Consider the following 26,392-nt stretch of genomic DNA (forward strand, 5'->3'; position numbering starts at 1 on the left):
TGTCTGGAGGTTGGTAGCCCTAGGGTTGCCAGCTCTAGGTTGGGAAATACCTGGAGATTTTTTTTGGGGGGGGGAGCCTGAGAAGGGCATGGTTTGGAGAGGGGAGGAACTTCAGTGGGGTATAATTAGGGTTGCCTCCAGGTACCAGCTGGAGATCTCCTATTACAAATGAACTCCAGCCAATAGAGATCAGTTCACCTGGAGAAAACAGCTGCTTTGGCAATTGGACTCTATGGCACTGAGGTCCCTCCCCTCCCCAAACCCTGCCCACCTCAGGCTCCATCCCAAAAACCTCCCGCCGGTGGCAAAGAGGGACCTGGCAACCCTAGGTATAATGTCATAGAGTCCACCTTCCAAAGCAGCCATTTTCTACTTGTGAACTGATCTCTGTCGCCTGGAGATCAGTTGTAATCCCAGGACATCTCCAGCCAGCACCTGGAGGCTGGCAACCCTGCCTATGACCCTGGCCCTGTGCCCCTCAATGGAAGGAGCGGGGTCAGGGGCCAGCCCTTCCCGCATCATATGATGGAGTTTGTTCCCTGTCTGCCCTCCCAGATCAATTTGTCCCAGTTACTAATTAATATGAACTCCTGGTCTCCCTTTCAGCTTCTGCCTCCTCCTTCCCCCCCCCCTCTCCCCTTTCGGGACAGAGAACAAATGAAGCTGGGGCCAGCCCGGGCTTGGCTTGTATCGTGGCCGTTGCTAGGCCCAGAGGATGAAAAGAGCCAAGTAACCAAGCAGCCTTTCAACCAGCGCCCGTTCCGAAATGAAAAGCGACATCTCCGACCTTACTGTTTCCTATTTTAAAAAGAAGCAAGTTCCTTTCTAGACCGCAACATTCTAGAAAACATGACAGCAAAATAATAATAATAATATAATAGCAGGCTAGGGTTGCCAACTGCCAGGTAGTAGCAGGAGATCTCCTGCTAATTCAACCGATCTCCAGCCGATAGAGATCAGATCACCTGGAGAAAAACGGCCGCTTTGGCAATTGAACTCTATGGCATTGAAGCCCCTCCCCTCCCCAAACCCCACCGTTCCGCCCCCAAAATCTCCCGCCGGTTGCGAAAAGGGACCTGGCAACCCTATAGCAGGCTTTGAAAGCTTTAATGGGTTTGATTACTACAGGCCATCTCTTGCTGCCTTGGACTGTCAGGCAGAAGTAGGGTTGCCAGGTCCCTCTTTGCCACCTGCGGGAGGTTTTGGGGGGCGGAGCCTGAGGAGGGCAGGGTTTGGGGAGGGGAGGGACTTCAAGTGCCATAGAGTCCAATTGCCTAAGCGGCCATTTTCTCCAGGGGAACTGATCTCTATTGGCTGGAGATCAGTTGGAATAGCAGGAGATCTCCAGCTAGTACCTGAGATGACTCAGCAAGCCGTCCACCAGAAATGAAACTCTATACGCGCAGTTCCGGAACAAGTGTTTTGTGAATGAATCTACATCATAGGATTGCCAGTATTGATGAAGCCTGAGTGAAATGGGAATTAATACCGGAAACCCATCTTATTAGTGGCATCTATGAACTTTGATGTATGTATCAAACATTGTTGTGCTGCAGAGCTTGAATTTTTTCTTCAGTTGTATTCTAATTCAATGTTTACTGTTCTTCACAACTGCAAACATATGCTGTCTCTTTAAGTGGTTGTTTCAATACACTCACTTTTGTGCATAAGTGTGCTTATTATTGCTTTATTGTGCCATAAGTAAACAGCAAGCAAAAATCTAATCCCCAGCAGTCCCATGACGGGGGAGGGGGGAGCAACCAAGGGCAAGGTGAGCATGCCACCCTGGGTTGCCAACCTCCAGGTGCGGCTTAGAGTTAGGTTTGCCAGCCTCCAGGACTGGCCTGGAGATCTCCCGCTATTACGGTTGCTCTCTAGACGCCCGAGATCAGTTCCTCTGGAGAAAATGGTTGCTTTAGAGGGTGGACTACCTTCTTAGTAGGGTTGCCAGCTCCAGGTTGGGAAATACCTGGAGATTTTGGGGGTGGAGCTTGAGGAGGGCAGGGTTTGGGGAGGGACTTCAACGCCATACAGTCCAATTGCCAACGCGGCCGTTTTCTCCAGGGGAACTGATCTCTATCGACTGGAGATCAGTTGTAATAGCGGGAGATGTCCAGCCACCACCTGGAGGTTGGCAACCCCATTGGCAGAATAGGATATTGGGTAACTGTATACACAATGATGAAGACAAAACAAAGCTCTCCTCACCTCGGGCACAAAGTAGGTAAAAGCCCTCCCCCATGTACACAGATAATCTTTATTCTCTTTAAAACCGGAAGATTTTGGCTCACAAGCTCTCCCCACCTCCAGCTGCCCTGGAAGTCATGGCCCTATGCACATTCAAAGGCATCAAAAGGCCTCCCTCAAATCAGAGGCATGCACTCTGCACATGCTCATTACCACCTTCTGTTCCCTTCCCATAAGCCAAGGCACTGAAATAGGTTGCGGGGCCTTGCCTGATGGGTTAATATTAAGCCCCCACAACAGAGTGTGTCATAAAACAAGCCAAGGAGCCCTCTCTGCTCAAGAGGGGAGACAAAAGTGCAGATGGGGGGGTCCTACTCCATCTTCCTGAAATATTTTTCTCCCCTCCCCCTCATTTGTTGTCCTGAACATCCGGTCTGACGAAGAATTCTGGGCGCTTGAAAGCTCGCCTGTTTTGTGATTCTGTGGTTTCATCCTATTTGAAAGGTATTGCACACACACACACACCCTTTTGGCCCAACGGAGCTATCTATAATGCTTTGAGACAGTAGGAAAGGATGCTGATGTTGCCATGGTGACAGACCCTCCTTTCAGGGGTGGTTCCTGTGATGGCTGACATCATCACGGGGAAAGAGGGAGGAGCAGGGATGATTGGGAAGCTGTTTCTCTTGGCGGGGAGATCTCCGCATCCCAAGCCGGCAGCGGGAGGTGAAGGCACCACCCTGGCGCCAGCTGACCGTTGCAGCTGGTGGTACCCAACACCACCCCCTCCTCCCTGCATCCCTTCCCATCCTCCCTGCATCCCTTCCCATCCGCCCTCTTGGTGACTCCCCAGTTCCTCCATTTGGGGCACCAGACCCGGGGAGGCGGTTCCGGAATAGCTCCCCTTCACTGACCCCCACATGGTGCTCACCCTCCTTGTCTCCGCGTACAAACTGTGCCGCTTAGCTATGGCCAACCCTGAGACCCTGGCGGCAGTGCCCACCTACGAGGGGGTGTGGGCACCAAGTCCTGGGCCGTACCAGGAGGTCTCCCCCGGGGTGAGCACCGACATCCAAGCTGCCCTGCACAGGATCCTGCCCGATTTGCACCAAGCCATTTCTGCCATCAAGCAGGCTGCTGGCCCCAAAGACCTCCAGGCTGGCATGGCAGAGATCCTGACACTGGTGGAAGAAGCCTGGGTGATGCCCACAGTGGGCAGGGAAGTTGCCAAGGGCCTGTGCGACGGGATTCGCCTGGAGGGAGGACTGGACCTGCTGCTCAACTTGCTTCAGTCAGCGGATCTAGAGACCAAGTGCCAAGCCGGGAAACTGCTGGAGCAGGTCCTGGTGGCTGAGAATCGGTGAGCTCAGAAGGGGAAGGGGGGTGGGGGATTGGAGGGCTGGCTGCAGGGGGGGGGGCGCGCACCTCACCTTTCATACTCACCATATGGATGTGGTCAGGGCAGGTGGTGGCTGGAGATCTCCCGGAATTACAACTGGTCTCCAGGTTATAGAGATCAGTTCCCCTGGAGAAAATGGCTGCTTTGGAAGGCGGACTCCACTAGAAGATGGCACTGTACCCCACTGAGGTCTCTCCCCCCAAACTCCACTTTCCACAAGCTCCATCCCCTAAATCTCCAGGAATTTCTGAGCCCAGGGCTGGCAACCTTAGGTTAGGACCACAAACCCTGACTCACAGAGACAACTGACTATCCTTAGTTGCTAAGTATGTGATACTCAAATTATTATGGCTGTTCTTTAACAGAAGTTTATTGTTATTAATTTATTTACTTATGTCATTTATAGTCCACCTTTCTCACTGTGTCAAATATATTCGACAGGATTGGACATCCGATAGACAGTGCAATTGGATTTTGGACTGCAGAAGTCTGAAAAACAAACAGAAATCTGAGACAGCCGAAGCAAACCTGAAGCGAAGCATAAGGAATACGCAAGCTTTCAGTTGTGACAGAATTCTGTTTCTAAACAAAGCTACAGCGCAAAAACAAGGGCATTCCCTGTTCTGCATCAGTCTAAACTGATTAGAAGGGGAGGGGCCGTGGCTCAGTGGTAGAGCATGCTTGGCATGTGGAAGGTCCCAGGTTTAGTTCCCGGAATCTCCAGTTAAAGGGACTAGGCAAGTGTGTGTGTGTTAAGTGCCGTCAAGTCGCTTCCGACTCATGGCGACCCTATGAATGAAAGTCCTCCAAAATGTCCTATCTTTGACTAGGCAAGTAGGTGATGTGAAAGACCTCTACTTGAGACCCTGGAGAGTCGCTGCCGGTCTGAGCAGACAACACTGACTTCGATGGACCAAGGGTCTGATTCAGTATAAGGCAGCTTCATGTGTTCATGTGTTCGTGTGATCCACTGGAATCAGTCCTTGCCCCAATCCCCCCAGTAAACATCTAGTACAGCCAGGATTTCAACCCAGGCTCTGGGCAACTCTGCTTTGGTACTCTGGCACCCAAACTGCCTGGCTGGTTCAGACTGCATATTTTGGGAGTGACACCGGAATGCCACGTGAGAGAAGTAAACACCGTTTTGTGGGAGATGACAGGGTGCGATTGCGTAGATGCGCATCTGAGCTCATCAGCGCTCCTTGTGCAAGATGTTCTCTGAGCCAGGAACAAGAGCTACTGCTCTGTGCTCGGGAAGCTGGCCCAAATCGCAGCCACTCCCCCCCATGTACACATCCAAGACAGAGAGAGGTGGGCAGGGGCACAGGAAGAGAGCAGAGTTCCTGGGGCTTTAATTGTGGCCAAGGGGTGGGAGGATAGGCCACTGTAAGCTGTAGTGCAGAATGAGAAAAGCTAAACTGGCAAAAATCCTCCCTGACGGTTTCATTTCTGTTAAGAGCCTTTTGTTTATTTATTGTGGCACAAATCATTCTCTTGCATCCGCATGCTTCAGAAAACTTTGGGAATTCATGTCTTAAAAGGGTGTAGTAGTTAGGGCTCCCAACCTTCAGATGTGGCCTGGAGATCTCCCGGAATGACCTGTGATCTCCAGATCGTCAGTTCCTATGGAGGAAATGGCTGTTTGGGAGGATGGACACTGTGGTATTATTCCCCTCTGAGGTCCCTACCTTTTCAAAACCTTACCCTTTCCAGGATCCACCCCCAAATCTCCAGGAATTTCCAACCTGGAGTTGGCAACCCTAGCTAGCCGATGCTCCCATCCAGTCTCCTTAAGATGCAGGACTCTGTTGAGGATGCTGTCAGGGGAATGTGGTTCTGTGGGACTGTTTGGACTTCTGACTTGAACATTGCTCAGGAGGAAGAACCCCCGGGAACTGGCGTGGATTCTGCCCACATAAAAGAGGATTCTGCTACGAGAAGTTTCTACTGTTGTCTTTGGATGACCCCACGCCCCTCAGCAAGGCTTGCTTCTAGTGACGGCCTCACTTGCTTCCTGCCAGCTAAATGTAAACCACTACTTGTGGTTTGGTTTATTTCTGTGAGAAGCCAAGGAGCATAAGCTAATGGCTCAGCTTCATCCTCTGATGCTATACACTGGAATACTGTGTACAGTTCTGGTCACCACACCTAAAAAAGGATATTACAGAGCTTGAGAAGGTTCAGAAAAGAGCAACCAAAATAATTAGGGGACTAGAGCAATTGTCCTGTGGGGAGTGGTTAAGATGCTTAGGGTTGTCTAGCTTGGAAAGAAGGCAGCTGAGGGGAGACATGATAGAGGTCTATAAAATTATGCATGGTTTTGGAGAGAGTGGACAGGGAGAAGCTGTTCTCCCTCTCCCATAATACTAGAATGCGGGGTGGAAGCTGGAGGGTGAGAGATTCAAAACAGATAAAAGGAAGTATTTTTTCACCCAACACATAGTTAAATTGTGGAACTCCCTGCCCCAGGATGTGGTGGTGGCTGCCAACTTGGAAGGCTTTAAGAAGGGAGTGGACATGTTCATGGAGGAAAGGGGTATTCATGGCTATTAGTTAAAATGGATACTAGTCATGCTGCATACCTATTCTCTCCAGGATCAGAGGAGCATGCCTATTATATTAGGTGCGGTGGAACACAGGCAGGATAATGCTGCTGCACTCGTCTTGTTTGTGGCTTCCCAAAGGCACCTGGTTGGCCACTGTGTGGACAGACTGCTGGACTAGATGGACCTTGGTCTGATCCAGCAGGGCCTTTCTTATGTTCTTATGTCTCTTCTCACTGTGAAAATCTGGCACTGAAATTTTGCATTCTGAGAGCACCAGCCCCCTTTTAAAAATGAGCAGGTTTCTAGACACCCCCCCAGAAATTTTAGGAATGGCTGTGAGCTGAGAGTGGGCTAACCACGCCCTCCTCTGGCAATAGGGTTGCCAACCTCCAGGTACTAGCTGGAGATCTCCTGCTATTACAACTGATCTCCAGCCGATAGAGATCAGTTCCCCTGAAGAAAATGGTTGCTTTGGCCATTGGACTCTATGGCACTGAAGCCCCTCCCCAAACCCTGCCCTCCTCAGGCTCCACCCCAAAAACCTCCCGCCTGTGGTGAAGAGGGACCTGGCAACCCTATCTGGCAAGTGGCTGCAGTGAGGTAGAGCGGAAGGCACCTGAGCCCTGCTGACTGGACCCTCTTTCTGCGCTGTTTCGACTGTATCATTATATCCAGGGCTAGAGACTTTGCGAATTGTAGCATTACCTATTTATGTCTATCTGCAAGTAATATCACCAGTTTGTTCTGGTCCGACCTCCCTGAGCATCATGTTAAAATATTCCCCAAATACCTTTCTTTCTTTTTTCTTTTTGTGCCATCAAGTCACAGCTGACTTACGGTGACCCCCGTAGGATTTTCAAGGCAAGAGACTTTGGGAGGAGGTTTGCCATTGCCTGCCTCCACGTCATCCTTAACCAGTTTGTGTGTCTGGCTGTTTGACTTGGGACAAAAGCACCAAGGCCCGAACCTTAGCATAACCTACGGGTGGCGCTAACAATGCCCCTGGTATTCCTTGGTATTTGGCAGTCTCCCATCCAAATACTTGCCAGGGTCAGGGCTGTAAATCTTGGGCACCAAAGAATCACATGAGCCAGGTCCTCAATGGATTTATGGTTGCAAGAGCAGACTCGTTCATTATATGGAGTATCATTATAACGACCTCTTAACATTGCCAAATAATGCCCCAGGCTCCACCCCCAAATCTCCAGGAGTTTCCCAACCTGGAGCTGGCAACCCATCCCCTGCCAGTGGCCAGGGCATACCTGGCAACCCTAATTTGCAGTGAAATGATGAAATGCTCTTCAGCTGTAAGAAACTGCCATCTTTCATTTATTAATTTATTTGGAAGAGCCAGCATGGTGTAGTTGTTAAGAGCGGTGGTTTGGAGCGGTGGACTCTGATCTGGAGAACCAGGTTCGATTCCCCACTCCTCCACATGAGCCGTGTACGCTGCTCTGGTGAAGCGGGTTGGTTTCCCCACTCCTGCACATGAAGCCAGCTGGGTGACCTTGGGCTAGTCACAGCTCTGTTAGAGCTCTCTCAGCCCCACCTACCTCATAAGGTGTCTGTTGTGGGGAGGGGAAGGGAAGGTGGTTGTAAGCCAGTTTGATTCTTCCTTAAGTGGTAGTGAAAGTCGGCATATAAAAACCAACTCTCCTCCTCCTCCTCCTCTCCATTCTTTGAATGTTAATCTTCCCTTCTGAATTTTGTATAGGACTTGCAGGACATTTATTTCTTGTCTCTGCAGCAGAACACACTTTGAAGGGGAACACCACGTCCTCTCCTCCAGACTCAGGGAACAAGGGGGCAAGCAGGGGCCCCTCCCTTCTGGAGGCTCCTGGCCTGTTCTCTCCCTCAGACCGCAAAATACATTTTCCTCTTAAGCCACAAAATTACTGGAGCTGACCCTGGGAACAGCCACAGGGCAGGCTGTTGACCCTCCGTGGGGCGTGCCAGTGATAAGATGCGCTCGGTGCCACCTGGGAAGGGCTGGTATGGCCCCTTCCCTGGGCCAGGTGTACTTTGAAGAGCCTGCTGGGGAGGCTAATTGGGAAAATGCATTACACTCACGTTAATGGAGAGAAAACCTCACCCTGGAGAGTGTTTGGATCCATCAAGTTGCTTCCTGGAACCAGGATGTTGTACCTCCTAAAAAAAGAAAAGAAAGACAACCACATGCCCCCTCCTTCCTCAGAGGGTGGGCTGGAGGGGCAGGTGGGAGAGCCACTTTGTTCTGGGAACAGGCTGTACCACAGCTGCTGCAGCTGCACGCTGGTTGGTCGTCTCTGCCCTTGGGAACTGCTGGCTTAGTTGTGCCAAGTGATGCCAGCTCCAAAGGCACAGGAATCATGGATAAGGTTACCAGGTCCCCCCTGGCCGCCGACACTAGGGGTGGGGGTAGGGTTGCCAGCTCCAGGTTGGGAAACTCCTGGAGATTTGGAGATGGAGCCTGGGTGGACCTCTGTGGGGTACAATGCCTCAGAGCCCACCCTCCAAAGCATCCGTTTTCTCCAGGGGAGCTGATCTCTGTTGTCTGGAAATGAGCTGTGATTCTGGGGGATCCCCAGGTCCCACCTGCAGGATGTCTTCCCTAATCGCGGACCTCGTGGAGATTATCCTGGTGAGACCATGGCGGGGAAGGAAGCCTGATCCCCAGACACACTATCAGGCGAGATCCTATTGATGAACCCTCTCTCAGGCCTTTCAGAATCCCACGCCCAAAATCACCAGGTATTTCCAAACCTGGATCTGGCAGCCCTAAGCAGGGTGTTCGCATGTTTTAAGGAAGCTTCTTCTTCTATGCTGTGCCAGGCCCGTTCGCAGGCGGCAAGGAGGAATGGTTTCTGGTGAAAAAGAAGCTGTCGGGACCAACAGAGGCAGTGCCAAGAGGGCAGGGTGGCACGACAGTGCCTGATGAAATATCTGCATGATAATCCTGTCCCCCCGCTAGGACAGCACCTGACGGCTGTTCTCTCCTTTCTCAGGACTGCAGCGGCAGATGGAAGCAGGGCCTGGCTCTGGATCTAGCCTCAGGGAGGGGGGAGGGGGAACTGCTCGCCTGCCAAATTTACAGCAAGGTCAACACCAGCAGAACAAAGAAGGAGCATGAGGTTTCTGGGAAAGCTCCTCTCACCCGCTTCCCGGAAAAAGGGAGCCTGTCTGAACGTCTCCCTCTGGTGGGAGGCAGCCTCCTCCCTAGGTTTGCCAACTCCGGGCTGGGAATTTTTTGGAGATTTGGGGGTGGAGGCTCTGGAAGGGGACATTTGGGGAGGAATTTCACCTACAATCTATGGTATCCCATACAGTTGAACCTCTGAAGCTCCCATTTTCTCCAGGGGAACTAATCTCTGTAGTCTGGAGATGAGTTGTAATTCTGGGAGAGCTGCAGCCCATACCTGGAGGTTGGCAACCCCACCTCTTGCCTCTGCCCTCATCATTCCAAGTTCTGTGACACTTTCCCAGGTTTGAGCTTTGTCCCCAAGTGAGTCCAAGGTCCTCATTCCTATATGATGGTGCCGGTTCCATGGCACCCTCCACCATGCCCTTCCTTTCTGCCCCTTGCCACCTCAGCCAATTCATCATGGGTGCTCCTTCTGCTCACAAGCCCTTTCTGCAGAGCTCTTAAGCAAGGGTGACATGTCAGCATGAGCCAGGATTGTGTTACAAGGGTACCTCTGAGCACATACAGAATGCATATCCCTCATGACTGCATAACAACAGCTGCAGGTCCAACTTTGGGTCCAATATGCTTTCTTTTTCCTCCCATCACATTAGGGTTGCCAACCTCCAGGTGGTGGCTGGTGATTTCCCACTATTACAACCAATCTCCAGGCAATAGAAATCAGTTCCCCTGGAGAAATTGGCCGCTTTGGCAATTGGACTCTATGGTATTGAAGTCCCTCCCCTCTTCAAACCCCGCCCTCCTCAGACTCCACCCCCAAAATCTCCAGGTGTTTCCCAACCCGGAGCGGGCAACCCTACATCACATGTAGATAACAAAGCCAGGCATGGCCAGCAGGTATCACAACCCATGCAGCGAGCAGCTCATAGTGTGGGTGAGGAGTATGCTTGCCAACCTCCAGGTGGGGCCTAGAGATCTCCTGCGATTACAACTAATCTCCATGCAACAGAGATCAGTTACCCTGAGGAAAATGGTTGCTTTGGAGGGTGGACTCTATGGCATTATGCCCCACTGACATCTCTGCTTTCCCCAAAACCCTGACTTCCACAGGCTCCAGCCTGAAATCCCAGGAATTTCCCAACTGGGAGTTGGCAAACCTACCCAGAGCCATCACTTCGATGACCCTCAGCAGTTAAGTGCTTTTGGGACAACAGCCTCCCCCCTTAGGCTTTGTGAATCAGCCTGGGTAGAGTAGCCAACCTCCAGGTACTGTGAAAAAATCACAGCAGTAACAGAGCCAAAAAAATTATCATAGAGTTATTCTATTCAGAACAAGTGGTGATATTTATCAGATATTAATAGTATAATATGTCTACAACAGTGGTCCTTAGGAAGACCTAAGTAGTTGAGGTCGAAACAGGGCGATAACCGGACCCCTGTCTGCTGCACCCCAAGAACATGAAAAGGGGAACCACCAGAACCACAAGGCTACAAACAGAGAAATCTGTAACAAGCTTCGCTGAAATTGACAAATGCGTCTATTGCGGAAGACTTTTGTTGAGCTATTTGGACATATACTAACGACTAGGAATAACGAGTCCAACTGATTCATGTAGCCTTTTCTTATGTTCTGTTTATTGTTGTTATAGAAGATGTTATATATTACAACATTATAACAATACTGTAGCAAAATTGAAAACACTTGTTCTGAATAGAATAAGTCTATGATAAGAAATTTTTGGCTCTGTTACTGCTGTGATTTTTTCACAATATTTGTACAGCAGGCTAACTTTTGTTTACCAAACCTCCAGGTACTAGCTGGAGATCTCCTTGCTTTACAACTGATTTCCAGCCAATAGAGATCACTTCACCTGGAGAGAAATAGCCACTTTGGCAATTGGACTCTATGGCATTCAAGCCCCCCCAAACCCCACCCTCCTCAGGCTCCACCCCAAAAATCTCCAGGTATTTCCCAACCCGGAGCTGGCAACCCGAAGCCTTGGTGAGCAGGGTGGTCCAGATCCTAACCCTTCCCTTTGTTGCCAGGGACCGAATTGCCCGGATCGGCCTGGGGGTGATTCTCAACCTGTCCAAGGAGCGGGACAGCCCTCTCTTGGCCCAGAGCACCTCCGGCATCCTAGAGCACATGTTCAAGCACTCGGAGGAGACCTGCTACCAACTGATCTCTGACGGTGGTCTCGACGCCATCCTCTACTGGTGCCGCTGGAGCGACCCCGTGGTGCTCCGCCACTGTGCCATGGCCCTGGCCAACTGCGCCATGTACGGCGGGCATGCCAACCAGCGGCTGATGGTCGAGAAGAGGGCGGCCGAGTGGCTTTTCCCACTGGCCTTCACCAACGATGACCAGCTCATCCGGTTCTATGCCTGCCTCGCCATCGCTGTCCTGGTCACCAACAAGGAGATCGAGAAGGAGGTGGAGCGCTCAGGGACTCTCGCCTTGGTGGAGCCTTTCATTGCCACCCTGGACCCAGGGCAATTTGCTTGCACCCTCCTGGGCAGCAGCGACAGCAGCCAAGGAAGGACGGCGGACGACCTGCAGCGCCTGGTGCCTCTGCTTGACAGCTCTCACCTGGAAGCCCAGTGCATCGCGGCCTTCTACCTGTGCGTCGAGGCAACCATCAAAGCCAGGCAGAAGAAAACAAAGGTAATGCTTAAAATGGGAGGGAGTGTGTGTGTGTGTGTGGGGGGTCTAACCGTATAGTGCACCTGGAAAGGTGGAGGGGCCATGGCTCAGCGGTAGAGCATCTGCTTGGTATGCAGAAGGTCCCAGGTTCAATCCTCAGCATCTCCAGTTAAAGGGACTAGGCAAGTAGGTGAGGTGGAGGACCTCTGCCTGCGTCCCTGGAGATCCGCTGCCAGTGCCAGTCTGAGTAGACAATATTGACACTGATGGACCAAGGGTCTGATTCAGTAGAAGGCAGCTTCATGTGTTCATGAGAAAGGCTTGGACTGAGTTCCCTCCTACAAGGATGTAAGAGCTGCTCTAGATGGATCCGGCTGCAAGATGTAAGCTGCTTTGAGCCTGGTAGAGAAAAGCGGGGTATAAAAACCAACTCTTCTTTGTTTTGCAGTGAATGCAATTTCATATGGTGGGGGAGAGCTTAGTTTAAATTCCTCTTCATCGCATCAAGTGTTTATACCTACCTATAGTAATCTCAGTTTTATTTGGTTGTTTCAAGTAGATTCTAATTTACAGTACCACCTGTGAGCTGGGAAGATCCAGATTGCTTGCTTTCGGCCTTATCAGTTGGGGGATAACAATTGGTGTACTTTGCAAAGTGGGTGAAAATATGTAAAATGGTCATATCCCACATTTTGCTGAAGCCCTTAAGGCAGCTAACAGCTTTCTTAATATTTCAACACTAATAAACAATGACCTGGATAGCCCAGGGTAGCCCAGTCTTGTTAGGTCATTTATGCTTGGGAATTTTACCAGAGGTTTGTTGCTAGCTGGACTCACACTTTCCTGTTGGGAATCTCTGCACCAGTAGTCTCCAAGCTTTAATCAAGTCCCCACCCCTTTAAATGCTGCTTTGTGATTGGCTTACTTTGCAGTGCTCGCTGTGAGAGAACCCCCCCCCAAACCCAACTGCCGCATGAAAAAGTATTTTAAGAACAAAAAACAAAAAATGGAGCAATCTGAAAAGGGGGGGGGGAGAGAAATCCAAGCCCCAGTTTTTTTAAAAAAGATTTTCTTCTGCTCAGAAAGAGCTCCCAGGAAGCAGGAAGTATTTTAATCCCCACCTCTGGACATACTGCTTTGTAATTGGCTGTAAGGGGAGCCAAGCTTGCATACCCCACACTTTGCCTTATGCTTGTGGATTTCACCCGGGCTTTGCTCAGGGAAGATGGAAGAGTTGAGTTAATAGAGGAATGGGACATTGCGAGGGCTGGCAGCGAGGTCATCTCTAATGGATGGAAAACTCATCCATAACTCCAAAGAACAACCAAGACAGACTGGGGGCGAATGTGAGTGAAAGTACCCATGCATAAACGACCTTAGATCGCAGAGGTTAAGCCCTGGTTAGTGCTTAGATGGGAAACCACCAAGGGCCTGGACTGGTATAAAGGCACAGAAAGGAGGCTGCTCTCCCCATAGCTGGTTTGCCAGACTGACTTTTCCCTCTTTCGCTGCCTAGATTTTCACTGAGATTGGGGCCATCCAGAGTCTGAAGAGGATCGTATGCTACTCCCCCAATGGCACCACTTCCTCCTTGGCCAAGAAGGCTCTCTGCGCCATGGGGGAAGAGGTGCCCCAGCGCCTTCTGCCCACGGTGCCCAACTGGAAGCCCCTGGAGGTGCAGAAGTGGCTCCAGCAGATCGGCTTTGTCAAGTACTGCCCGCAATTCTTGGTAAGGCTTGTGGGGTAGTTCCCCTGGAAGAAATGGCTGCTTTGGAGTGTGGACTCTTTGGCATTGTCCTCTGCTAACGTCCCTCCCCTCCCCAAACCCTGCTTTCCCCAGGCTCCACCCCCAAGTCCCTAGGAATTTTCCAACCCTGGCAACCCCACATAAATCTCATCCCAAGGATCCAGCCTTCTGGGTCTTACAGCATTCCCACTGCTTCTTCCGTAGCGAGGATCTCTGGCCAACCCAGATTTATCTAGACTAAGGTAAGTTGCCCATGCCCGCCCCTTTCCAGTCCCTTCCTGTTTCCGGAATCCTTGAACATTCAGCAGTAGGAATTAAACAACATGCTTCCGTTGGCAGGAGCACCAGGTGGACGGCGACCTATTGCTGCGGCTAACCGAGGAGGACTTGCGGGTGGACCTTGGCATGGACTCCAGCATCACTCGCAAGCGGTAAGGCTAGGCCAGTCCCTTGCTCTGCAAATCCCTTTGTATGTTAGCCAAATGCCACTGTAGGGGGGGGTGTCTGGTGCAATTACAGATGGAGTGAAGGGCTCCAAAGGGGGGGGGAAGAAAACACCTTTAAGGATCGAAATGTGACACTCAACAGAACCATCTTGAAAACTCCTCTACGAGGCTTAGCTTCTACTTTTTATAGTGGTCTTTCCAAACTTTATTTTAAAAATGCAATTCAGATAAAATGCCAAATAGTTAGGGTTGCCAACCTCCAGGTACTAGCTGAAGATCTCCTGCTATTACAACTGATCTCCATCCGATAGAGATCAGTTCGCCTGGAGACAATGGCCACTTAGACTCTGTGGCATTGAGGTCCCTCCCCAAACCCCGCCCTCCTTAGGCTCTGCTCCAAAAACCTCCCACCAGTGGCAAAGAGGGGCCTGGTAACCCTACAAATAGTGCAGACTTTCACTTCATTGGCACTTCCTGTTAAAACTATCCAGCGACAGGAGAAACAGCAGCAAGAGGTCTAAGAGGTCCCAATCATGATGCTGAAGACCTGGCTTTTTGATCACTGAAGTGTGATGAGAGTTGGGGTGTTCTCTGTCCCGGATCCTGCAAGGATTTATTCCTGGGTAGGGTTGCCAGCCTCCGGGGGGGGGGGGGGTGCTGCTGAAGATCTCCCCAAATGACAGCTGATCACCATAGAGATGGCTGCTTTGGAGGGTGGACTGTATGGCATTACGCTCTGCTGAGCTCTCTCCCAAACCTGCCCCCCCCCAGGAATTTCCAGGGATTTCTCATCTCAGAGTTGGAAACCCGATCCCTGGGCTAACCCTGTGGGAGAGGTAGGTTTCTTCACTCTCCTCTACTCATGTTGCATCTGAACACTGACCCCTAACCACCCGGTCAAATTGTTTCCGTTACCTGGAGGCCAACTTCTCTCTCCCCAGGTTTTTCCGGGAACTGACCGAACTGAAGACTTATGCCAATTACTCCACCTGCGACCGGAGCAACCTGGCTGACTGGCTGGGCAACGTGGACCCCAAGTTCCGCCAGTACACCTACAACCTGGTGACCTGCGGCATTGACCGAAACTTCCTCCACCGTGTCACCGAGCAGCAGCTGCAAGAAGACTGCCAGGTTGACATTGGTTTCCATCGGGTCCGCATCCTCAACGCAGCACGTGGTGAGTTGCGGGGTGGGTTGGGGGGAGTCAGGCCTGGGCATCAGGGCCTGCCCAAGAAACCCACAGGGAAAGGACAGTACAATCCCACAGTACAATCCCACAGCTTCTCCCAGAATCAACCAATCTTTGAAAGGCACTCTTGTAATGATTCTTTACAGATAAAGGTAAAAGGTAGTCCCCTGTGCAAGCACCGGCTCATTACTGACCATGGGGTGACGTCACATCCCGACATTGACTAGGCAGACTTTTGTTTACAGGATGGTTTGCCATTGCCTCCCCCAGCCATCTACACATTACCCCCAGCAAGCTGGGTACAAATTTTACTGACCTTGGAAGGATGGATGGCTCAGTCAACCTTGATCTGGCTGAAACCGCCTTCCATTGGGATCGAACTCGGGTCGTGAGCAGAGCTTGGACTGCAGTTCTGCAGCTTATCACTGTGCACCACGGGGCTCTTCTTTGCAGATAAGTCCACAACAATCCTAAATCCCCACGAACACATGAAGCTGCCTTACACTGAATCAGACCCTTGGTCCAGCCACAAGTTCACAAGGTTGAAAGAGACCATAAGGGCCATCCAGTCCAACCCCCCGTCATGCAGGATCCCACAATCAAAGCACTCCCAACAGATGGCCATCCGGCCTCTGCTTAAAGACCTCCAAAGACGGGGACTCCACCACCCTCCGAGGCAGCGCATTCCACCGTCGAACAGCCCTCACCATCAGAAAGTTCTTCCTAATGTTTAGGTGGAATCGCTTTTCTCTTAGTTTAAATCCATTACTCAGTGTCCTAGTCTCTGAAACAACAGAGAACAAGCTTGTTCCCTCATTAACATGGCATCCCTTCAAATATTTAAACATGGCTATCATGTCACCCCTTAACCTTCTCTTCTCCAGACTAAACAAACCCAGCTCCTTAAGTCTCTCCTCATAGGGCATGGATTCCAGACCTTGGACCATTCTGGTCGCCCTCCTCTGGACACGCTCCAAGTCAGACCAACAGCAGCTCTTGTCTGTTCAGACCAACAGCAGCTCTTCAGGGTCTCAGCTTGAGGTCTTTCACATCACCTGTTGTCTTCTTTTAACTGGGGATGCCAGGAATTGAACCTGGAACCTTCTGCATGCCAAGCAGATGCTCTACCGTTGAGCCCCAGCCCCTCCCCAAAATATTCAGCTGTACATGTATTGAACATATGAATGCATGAAGCTGCCTTGTACTGAATCAGACCCTTGATCCATCCAAGTCAGTATTGTTTACTCAGACAGGCAGCGGCTCTCCAGCTTCTCAGGCCGAGGTCTTTTATATCACCCACTTGCCTGGTCCCTTTAACTGGAGATGCCAGGGATTGAGCCTGGGACCTTCTGCATGCCAAGCAGATGCTCTACCGCTGAGCCACGGCCCCTCCCCTTGAATGGGACACAAGAATTATTCAACACATGTTAATGAAAGAAATCAAGCGTTTGCTGTGTGTAGACTGTTGATTCGGTGTAACTGGGGGACTCTGGCCATTCAGTTCAGTTCAGTTTATTTCGATCCTTGATCAGCTCAGAAAGTATTAATAAGAACTGCCACATACAGTACCAATAAAAAAGGCTTATAGGTGCTATTATAACCCAACATTTCAAAATTCTCACACACATTTCCCAATAGATGGGTTCAGTTATTTGAAGATTCAACCATCTGCTTTTGTATCGCACTTTTGTATCACTGCTTTTGTATTATACAGACATTTTGTTACCTTACAAGTAATTTCTTTAGGGGAGTCTGAAAGGAGGAGGGAAGTATAGGACTGTTTTGCTCTTCCTGGGGGATTTATTAAAATGGGTGTAATGTATTGGGAATGTACATCATTATAGTAGGGGCAGTGTAATAATATGTGATCAACAAGTCGCAACCTTTCCCATTTGACAAGGGCAAACCTGTTGGGAATAAGGAATGCTAAGATAGTTGCCTTCCAGAAAAGCTGAGGGCAAGGCATTGAAATATGCCCAAGTGAAGAGAGCCAGAGTGGTGTAGTGGTTAAGAGCGGTGGCTTGGAGCGTTGGACTCTGATCTGGAGAACCGGGTTTGATTCCCCACTCCTCCACATGAGTGGCGGAGGCTAATCTGGTGATCTGGATTTGTTTCCCCACTCCTCCACACAAAGCCAGCTGGGTGACCTTGGGCTAGTCACAGTTCTCTTAGAGCTCTCTCAGCCCCACCTACCTCACAGGGTGTCTGTTGTGGGGAGGGGAAGGGAAGGTGATTGTAAGCTGGCTTGAGTCTCCCTTAAGTGGCAGAGAAAGTCGGCATATAAAAACCAACTCTTCTTCTACTCTGGTCATTCATGTGTAGGGTTGCCAGCTCTGGGTTGGGAAACACCTGGAGATTTTGGGGGTGGAGCCTGAGGAGGGCGGGGTTTGGAGAGGGGAGGGACTTCAATGCCACAGAGTCCACCTTTTAAAGTGGCCATTTTCTCCAGGGGAACTGATCTCTGTCTCCTGGAGATCAGTTGCAGTAGTGGGAGGTCTCCAGGCACCACCTTGGCTACTCCCTGGACCTCCCATGCTCTTCGGTTTTAAAGGGCGTTTTACCTTTTATATATGAAGTGGTCCCGGAAGCCAACAAAGCTCCCTCCTGTCCCCAAGTTCTGCCGTGCACCTGCTGCTACCAAGATAATCCATGCTTTTCCTTGGAGGAGGAAAAGAGATTCCTTACCATTTCCCGTTTCGCTAATGAAAAACAGAACTATAAAATGGAAAGAGGGTGGAAATGGCGAGATGACTTATTAAAAGGCTGGAAACAATTAATTTAAAGGCCTGATTGTGATAATGCAGCAGCTGCTTTAAGCCACTGCAAACGCTGGTGGAGACTTTTATTGGTTGACACAAACCCCACGGGATGCAAAGGGAAACATACTCAGGATTTTACTGCAAGGCAGTCGTGCACGGCCCCGTTTTGCTCTGGCCATGGAAGGTGAGCATCATGGCATTGCAGTGGGAATATAACACAATATTGTGCTGAACCATGCTTTGCCTTCTAGCTGACTGCAGCTGAGCAAGACAGTGGCAGTGCTAGTTGCACAAAGTAAGGTTGCCAACCTCCAGGTAGCACCTGGAGATTCCCACTATTACAATTGATCTCCAGACAACCAAGGCCTTTTATGCATGGCTGTTTCCCTCGTAGTCACCCCCCACAACTACTTTGGTGCATTGTTTTGATTAGGCATGCATTTTATGACCTTCAAAAGTCACCTCACTCTCCCTGCACGTTTCCACACGTTTCCCCTGCATTTTTGAGATTCTGGTTAAACAGCATTCAGAAAATGTGGGGGAAACGTGCGGAGAGAGCGAGGCAACCTCTGAAGGTCAGAAACGGCATGCATAATCAAAACAAGTAGTTGAGGGGTGACCGCGAGGGAAACAGCCATGCATAAAAGGCCCAAGATTAGTTCCCCTGGAGAAAATGGCTGCTTTGGCGGGTGGACTTTATGACATGGTACCCTGCTGAGGTCCCTCCCCTCCCCAAATCCTGCCCTCCCCAGGCTCCACCCCCAAAATCTCCAGGTATTTCCCAGCCCTGAGCTGGCAACCCTAGCAGGAAGTGAAAGCAACCAGCTCATGCCCATCTCTCTCTCCCCCCCCCCCTCTCAGCCTTGTGGGGACCCATCCCCTTTCCCATTTGGCTACTGAAATGACAGGCATGCATATCAACGAATTGATCAAACGGATCTCTGGTTCAGCCAGCCATCTCCCTCCCTCCCCCCTGCCCATGTTTTCGACATTCTGTCCAGCTTATGTTTTTTAAGAGCATCACAAACACTCATACATTCTCTGTTCCTTCTTTATCACCTTTTCACTTACAAACTTTTAAATACAGGAGGCTGGAAGCAGAACAGGTTTCTTGGTGGCATTGCCAGGGCTCGCCAATCAGTGCAGCTTCCACTTCAAACATTCCCCTCCCAGAGAAGAAGAAAATGCACCGTTGGACTGGAGACAGAGAGGGCACTTCCAAAGCAGATCCACGTCTTTAAAAATGTTCCACTTGCGCCCACACTTTAGGAAGCTCTGTTGAATTCTTGACTTGCCTTTTGCATTGAAGTCTCTGTGGTGGGGAGGATCAGCGGAGGACAAGCAAGGGGAAATGTTTTTCACAGGTCTCCAAGGCTTGCCAACAGCGGGCAGGCCTGGAGGTAGGGTTGCCAGGTACCTTACCTCCTCCGGCGGGAGGCTCTTCTTGTTAAGTGCGTGTGCGTGCGCACGCATGCTGACGCGCACGCGTCCCTTCTGGTTTAGAACTGGAAGTGCCGCATCACAAAAGGCCTTTAACTCTTAGTTTGAGTGGTAAAGTGGCCCTTTCCCACTCAAACTAAGAGGTAAAAGGCCCCTTGCAAGGTGGAACTTCCTGTTCTAAACAGGAAGTGATGTGCGTGGTATGCACGCACTCGTGCACATCTGCCCGCCGACCCTCAGGTGGTTGGCGGGCAGAGGGGGAAATTGCCGGGGGGTTGCTCGCCACGAGTGGGCACCTGGCAACCCTACCTGGAGGCAACAAGACCCACAGAACCTTCTGCCCAGAACCTTCTTCAATGAACACATGAAGCTGCCTTATACTGAATCAGACCCTCGGTCCATCAAAGTCAGTTTTCTCTACTTAGACTGGCAGCGGCTCTCCAGGGTCTCAGGCAGGGGTCTTTCACATCACCTAGTTGCCTAGTCCTTTTAACTGGAGATGCCCGGGATTGAACCTGGGACCTTCTGCACACCAAGGAGATGCTCTACCACTGAGCCACAGCCCCTCCCTGCGTCAGCCACTCCTGCAGCTGCTTGGCCAAAATACAGGCAGGAGCAGAGCAGCCTAAACTCTGGTTTGCTTCAGCAGGTCTGCGATTGCATTCCGTACCATTCCTCTGCTGGCTTCTTGGTTCCCCTCTTCTCTTCTCTCTGGGGTCCTCTTAAAGGCTTGAAGATCCTTTTCAGAATTTGGAAGGGACGACCAGTCGGTGCCTATGGCCCAAATCAAGCCATTCACCCTTGCTTGCTCCTTTCTTCCCCAGAGATGCTCCACTCCCCCCTGCCGTGCAGCAGTGGAAAATCCACCTTGGAGGGGACAGATGTGTTCATCAGCTATAGAAGAGTCACAGGATCCCAGCTGGCCAGGTGTGAGGGTTACCAAGCATGGCGCATGGGGTGTGACGATGCATGTTGTTTGGAGATGTTTTGACAAAACAAAAAGGGCCTGCCGTCATGGGATTAAGCTAGGAGGGGTTTTCTGTTTACTTAGAGACCTCTCCAATTCGGATTCCCTTAGCTATAGCCACGTGGGGAGCTTCAGGGATGACAGCATTGAGTTGGGAAATTCTTGGAGATTTGGGGGTGGAGCCTGGGGAGGGAAGGGACCTCAGGAATGTATGATTTCATAGAGTCTGGCTTCCAAAGCAGCCATTTTCTCCAGAGGAACTGATCGCTGATAGCCATTTGCATGTGCATAGCTAACATACCGCTGTTATTTTGCATGGTTCCTTCAGGGGATTCTTCGTGGCGGGGGCGGAGCTGGAGATCAGGATCTGGAGATCAGTTGTAATTCTGGGATATCTCCAGGCCCCACCTGGAAGTTGGCAACCCAACCTGCTTGCCAGACTTGCCCAGGGTCATCCCACTCCCTGTTGCTGGAGAAAGATTGCTGGGCTAGAAGGCGCTTTTGGCCTGAGCTAGCCAGATAGTCCTTCCTTTCTGACGCCTCCTCCCTCTCTTCCTCAGCCTCTTGAAGGTCCACCTCCAGCTGCACGGATTCAGCGTCTTCCTTGATGTGGAGAAACTGGAGGCTGGGAAGTTCGAGGACAAGCTGACCCAGAGCGTCATGTGTGCCCGCAACTTTGTGCTGATCCTTTCCTCCCATTCCCTGGACAAGTGCATGGAAGATACCGAGTGCAAAGACTGGGTGCACAAGGCAAGCGCGCCATCATGGGGAGGGGAGGGTGGCAAGGACCAAAGGCTTTGCAGCATGATGCAGCATGGGGGTCGGGCTTTTCTGAGGGGTCCAGAGCACACGCCTTGCATGTAGAAGGTCCCTGGATCAGTCTCCAGCAGAGCTGGGAAAGGCCCCCCACCTGGCAGCTGCACTGCAGAAAGTCACTGGCAGAGCCAGTAGCTCAAGGGGCCCTTATTCCCCAGGTGGGCATTCCGTAATCTCTCCGTGCTTGCAGAACCTGGCCTTGGGCACAGATCTGACCACTCCGGCACTCTCTGCTTTAATCTTTTAGGCCATTTATGCAGAGTCAGTTTTGATGCTCGCTCAAAGCTCTATTTTTAAATGAGACTTTAAAAAATACCTATTCACAGTCCCAATGCAAAAGGAGAAATTCCACCACCCCCACTCACCTGCTCCTTCGTTCCTGTTTGCATAGCCATTAGCATGTGCATAGCTAACGCGCCACTGTTATTTTGCATGGTTCCTTCAGGGGATTCTTCGTGGCGGGGGCGGAGCTTGCACAAAAGGTCTCTTTAAAGGGGCTCTTAAGTAATGCGAAGCCGGTATGCACCGGCTTCGCAGTCACTTCTGGAATGACGGTTCAGCGTGCGAAATTCTACAAAATATGCAGGGCAATTCACCCTGGAACTCGCTGCTAATTACCAAGCATAAATGGCCTTAGTTCATTTTTTTTCTGCAAAGCCTTGTGGGCAATTCCAGGTCAACTTCCAGGAGGTGGAAGGGAGTGTTTCTGATACAGAGATTGTGTGTGTGTGTGTGGGGGGGTGTTCTTTCTGGTTGGAAGATGGAAAGAAGACGCAGAGTTGCAACAGGCAGCCTCTTCATGGGTGGCTGCTTTTGGGTCCCAAGAAACACTGTAAACAGATTCATTTCTGATGGCCCGGGGGTCGGGCTTTTCTGAAGGGCCCAGAGCACATGCCATGCATGTAGATGGTCTCTGGATCAGTCTCCAGCAGAGCTAGGAAAGGCTTTGGTTGCCAGTTAGAGGCAGCAGGAAAGGCTAGCTGTACCAGTCATCTGACTTGGACAGCTTCACATGACTGGTTTCCACAGATCTTGCGAGTTTAAGAAATGTTGGGTTTACAAATTAGATGAATCGGACTCCTTATTGCTCACGGCATCTCCCAGACTTTGGTCTTTTATGCATGGCTGTTTTGCTCACCATCACCCCTCCAACAACTTCGGGTCTTTGTGTTGATTATGCATGCCGTTTCCGACCGTCAGAGGTCGCCTCGCTCTCCCCCCTGCCTTTCCCCGTGTTTTGTCTGCGTTTTCACATTCGAGATAAAACAGGTCCCTGAAAACGCAGGCAAAATGTGTGGAAACGAGCGGGGAGAGCGAGGCGACCTCTGATGGTCGGAAATGGCATGCATAATCAACACAAACACCCGAAGTTGTTGGAAGGGCGACGGCGAGTGAAACAGTCATGCATAAATCGGGCTGCCAACCTCCAGGTACTAGCTGGAGATCTCTTGCTATTACAACTGATCTCCAGCCGATAGAGATCAGTTCACCTGGAGAAAAAGGCCGCTTTGGCGATTGGACTTTGTGGCATTGAAGTCCCTCCCCTCCCCAAACCCTGCCCTCCTCAGGCTCTGTCCCCAAAATCTCCAGCTAGTGGTGAAGAGGGACCTGGCAACAGTATGCAGAAATGACCTTTGTTGATTCCCTCACATAACAGTCACTGGCCAGTCTTTCCTGGGGAACTTCCTTCCTGAGAAGAAATCCTGTGCTGAGTCAGAGTCTAACCTGGAGTGACCTTAACTGGGCGCCTCCTTCCCCATAATATCCAGTGCTTTCTCTGTCTATTTTATGTGCTCCAAAAGAGAAGGGGGAAAAAGACATCTGATTGCTTTTACAGGAAATTGCCACAGCCTTGAGATGTGGGAAAAATGTCATCCCAGTGACAGACCACTTTGAATGGCCCGACCCTGAGACGCTCCCCGCGGACATGCGCGCCGTCTTGAAATTCAACGGTATCAAGTGAGTGGGCAGAGGAAATCCCATAGAGCAATGCATGCCGCCACAAGATAGGTGCACATAGGGTTGCCAGGTTCCCCCTCCCAATCGGCAGAAGGTTTTAGGGGGCGGGGCTGGGGTGGCCATGTGTGCGCACAACCGCGCACATGCGATGATGGCACTTCTGGTTTTACTTCCAGAAGCGCCACATCGCTGCGACCGATTTAACACGTAAAACCCCAAATTTTGGGGTTTTGAGTGTTAAAACATTTTTTAAAAAATCTGCACAGCCAATCAAACCTTTAATAGTCAATCAGGAGATTTGCTGGGCAAAAACCCTACCTGGCCCCACCCACTTCCCAAAAACACTTGGCTGACACCAGAAAAGGTGTTGGGGACCCATGATCTAGAGCACGGGATGCCTTCATCTAGGTTTGCCAACCTCCAGGTACTAGCAAAACAAGAAAAGAGCACCTCCGTGCTAATACCGTCAGGTTTGGAAACTGGCACGGGAAGAAATCAGTACAATAATACAAAATGTGTATATTGTGTTTCAAAACATTTCAACAAGTACAATGGACTACAACAAGTGACAATAAACGATATATACAAAATATACAAAACGTGTTTGATGCAGTCTATGAATAGTACAGTCTATAAATAGTAGAATCTTCTTAGTATATAGAAAAGTATTTTAAAAAGTCCATCAGGTACATGTATAAATGATCACAAAATCTTCATTAAGCATGATGGGTGGGGGATTGGATTGGAAATGGGGCTGAAGAAATCTTCTTGAAACGGCCGTCCCCCACCCACCCATCATGCTTAATGAAGATTTTGTGATCATTTATACATGTACCTGATGGACTTTTAAAAATACTTTTCTATATACTAAGAAGATTCTACTATTTATAGACTGTACTATTCATAGACTGCATCAAACACGTTTTGTATATTTTGTATACATCGTTTATTGTCACTTGTTGTAGTCCATTGTACTTGTTGAAATGTTTTGAAACACAATATACACATTTTGTATTATTGTACTGATTTCTTCCCGTGCCAGTTTCCAAACCTCCAGGTACTAGCTGGAGATCTCCTGCTATTACAACTGATCTCCAGCCGATAGAGATCATTTCATCTGGAGAAAAAGTCCGCTTTGGCAATTCGACTCTGTGGCATTGAAGTCCCACCCCTCCCCAAACCCTGCCCTCCTCAGGCTCCGCCCCAAAAACCTCCCATTGTTGGCAAAGAGGGACCTGGCAATACTTCCTTTAGTCCAAGTGCCGTAGCAGGAATTCTTCCTTGCTTGCCCTAACCGGGCTTGTTTCTTTGCCCTGCAGGTGGTCCCACGAGTACCAAGAGGCCACAATCGACAAAATCATCCGGTTCCTGCAGGGCCGTTCGTCCCGGGATTCTTCTGCCGGTTCAGACAACAGCCTGGAGTGTGGGCCCCCCATGGGACAGACCTAGAACTGGCAGGAACAGCCTTTCTGTTAGGTGGAGGAAGGGGGCCAGAGCAACTTCTCCTGTCCTTCCCTTCCATCTTGGTAGCAAAGAGTGGCCTTAAAACATCACCCACCCTGCCTTTAGCAAGCTCGGATGCCGCAGTCTGCTTGCCCAGGGCTGCTCCCTCTTTGGCGTGTGCCACTTTGGAAGTTGCGTGAAAGTTCAGGGGGGGGGAGAGTCCCCTTCAGCCTGAACTAGGGTTGCCAACCTCCAGGTGGTGGCTGGAGATCTCCCGCTATTACAACTGACCCCCAGGCTACAGAGATCAGTTTCCCTGGAGAAAATTGTCGCTTGGGCAACTGGACTCTATGGCATTGAAGTCCCTCCCCTTTCCAAACCCCACCCTCCTCAGGCTCCACCCCAAAATCTCCAGGTATTTCCCATCCCAGAGGTGGCAACCCTAGCCTGAACGGTCCTTGGCTGACCCCCCCCCCCATTATTTTTTGTAACCTTTCAGCCAAGGCTCTTGATCCTTTGGGACTTTGTTGATCAGGTAGCCTCTTCCTGCTTAGGAGGCTTTGTAGTGGGGGTGGTCTTCTATAAAAAGTTATCAGCTGCTTGGTTATTTGAGTTTCCCTATGCAATAAGGCTCTTGCTTTTCAGGCCTTTTGGTTCAGCAAAAAAAAACTTCACTGCGGGGGGGAGCATGATAGATGTTTCAAAGATTAGTATGCCAATAGTCTGCCAATATAGTTTTGCAGCAGACAGAGTAACTATAGCTAAACACTGGAAGGAAGACAAAAAGTTACACAAGAAAGAATGGAGAGACAAATTATTAGATTATATACAAATGGCCAAAATTACTAATAGCCTAAAGGGCAAAGACACAGAACTATTCAAAGAACAGTGGCAAAAGGCATTTGTATATTGGGGGGAAATGGCAAAAATTGACTTTAAAAATATGATGAAAGGATTGTAAATAAAATAAATAAATGAAAAGGGTAAAAAAACCAGAATAATTATAATCTAAGAGAGCTTTCACCGGAGGCCGTCCACTGGAGGAGGGGGTGACTCACAGGAGATGGGGGTGGTGGGTATATTCTATATTTTATTTTGCTTTTCTTTTGGATATAATATTATAATGTATACTAAGTTGTTATGTAAATGACTTTTATATAGATAATTTATAGGTTATTATAAATGATTAAATAGTACAGATGATAGAGAGTTGAATTAGACTCAAATAGGGATAGAAATTGTTAAAAATATCAAATGATGTTATATTGTATCCTGTACTTATCCTTTTTCTTTTTTTGTTATTAATTATCACTTTTTGAAATAAAAAAAATATTTAAAAAAAACAAAACAAAGATTAGTATGGAGAGATTTTTCTCCTTTTCCTACCACCTCAGTCCAAGCCAGCAATCCAGTTCCTTCACCCTAAACGACATTGCATGAACCTTGGTCACACGAATAAACATGAAGCTGCCTTATTTTGAATCAGACCCTTGGTCCATCAATGTCAGTATTGTCTGTTCAGTCTGACAGCGGCTCTCCAAGGTTTTAGGCAGAGGCCTTTCCCGTCACCTACCACCTGATCCTTTTAAGCTGGAGATGCCAGGGATGGAATCTGGGACCTTCTGCGTGCCAAGCCGATGCTCTACTACTGAGCCACGGCCCTTTGCCTGGCCCAGCTCCCTTCTCTGAATATAAGACCGCCAACTACCCCACTTCCCCTTTCCTCTTC

At 50.0% G+C, this 26,392-nt stretch overlaps 1 protein-coding gene across 1 annotated transcript; it reads left to right on the forward strand.

Moving 5' to 3' along the window:
• Nucleotides 1-3,107: 3,107 nt before the first annotated feature.
• SARM1 (sterile alpha and TIR motif containing 1) lies at nt 3,108-24,669 on the forward strand. Its single transcript, XM_056865219.1, has 9 exons — nt 3,108-3,547; nt 11,300-11,918; nt 13,414-13,626; nt 13,984-14,075; nt 15,032-15,267; nt 20,303-20,405; nt 21,006-21,195; nt 23,099-23,220; nt 24,540-24,669. The coding sequence occupies exons 1-9, from the start codon at nt 3,108-3,110 to the stop codon at nt 24,667-24,669; spliced, it is 2,145 nt and encodes a 714-aa protein (XP_056721197.1).
• Nucleotides 24,670-26,392: the final 1,723 nt, after the last annotated feature.

This window comes from Euleptes europaea, chromosome 19, assembly GCF_029931775.1.
Source record: "Euleptes europaea isolate rEulEur1 chromosome 19, rEulEur1.hap1, whole genome shotgun sequence".
Lineage (NCBI taxonomy): Eukaryota > Metazoa > Chordata > Lepidosauria > Squamata > Sphaerodactylidae > Euleptes > Euleptes europaea.

Coding starts and splice junctions, on each gene's coding strand:
- SARM1 (XM_056865219.1), top strand. CDS start 3,108: ATGGTGCTCACCCTCCTTGTCTCCGCGTACAAACTGTGCCGCTTAGCT. Junction 13,627..13,983: donor AGTACTGCCCGCAATTCTTG/GTAAGGCTTGTG, acceptor TTCCGTTGGCAG/GAGCACCAGGTGGACGGCGA. Junction 20,406..21,005: donor ACAGGATCCCAGCTGGCCAG/GTGTGAGGGTTA, acceptor TCTCTTCCTCAG/CCTCTTGAAGGTCCACCTCC.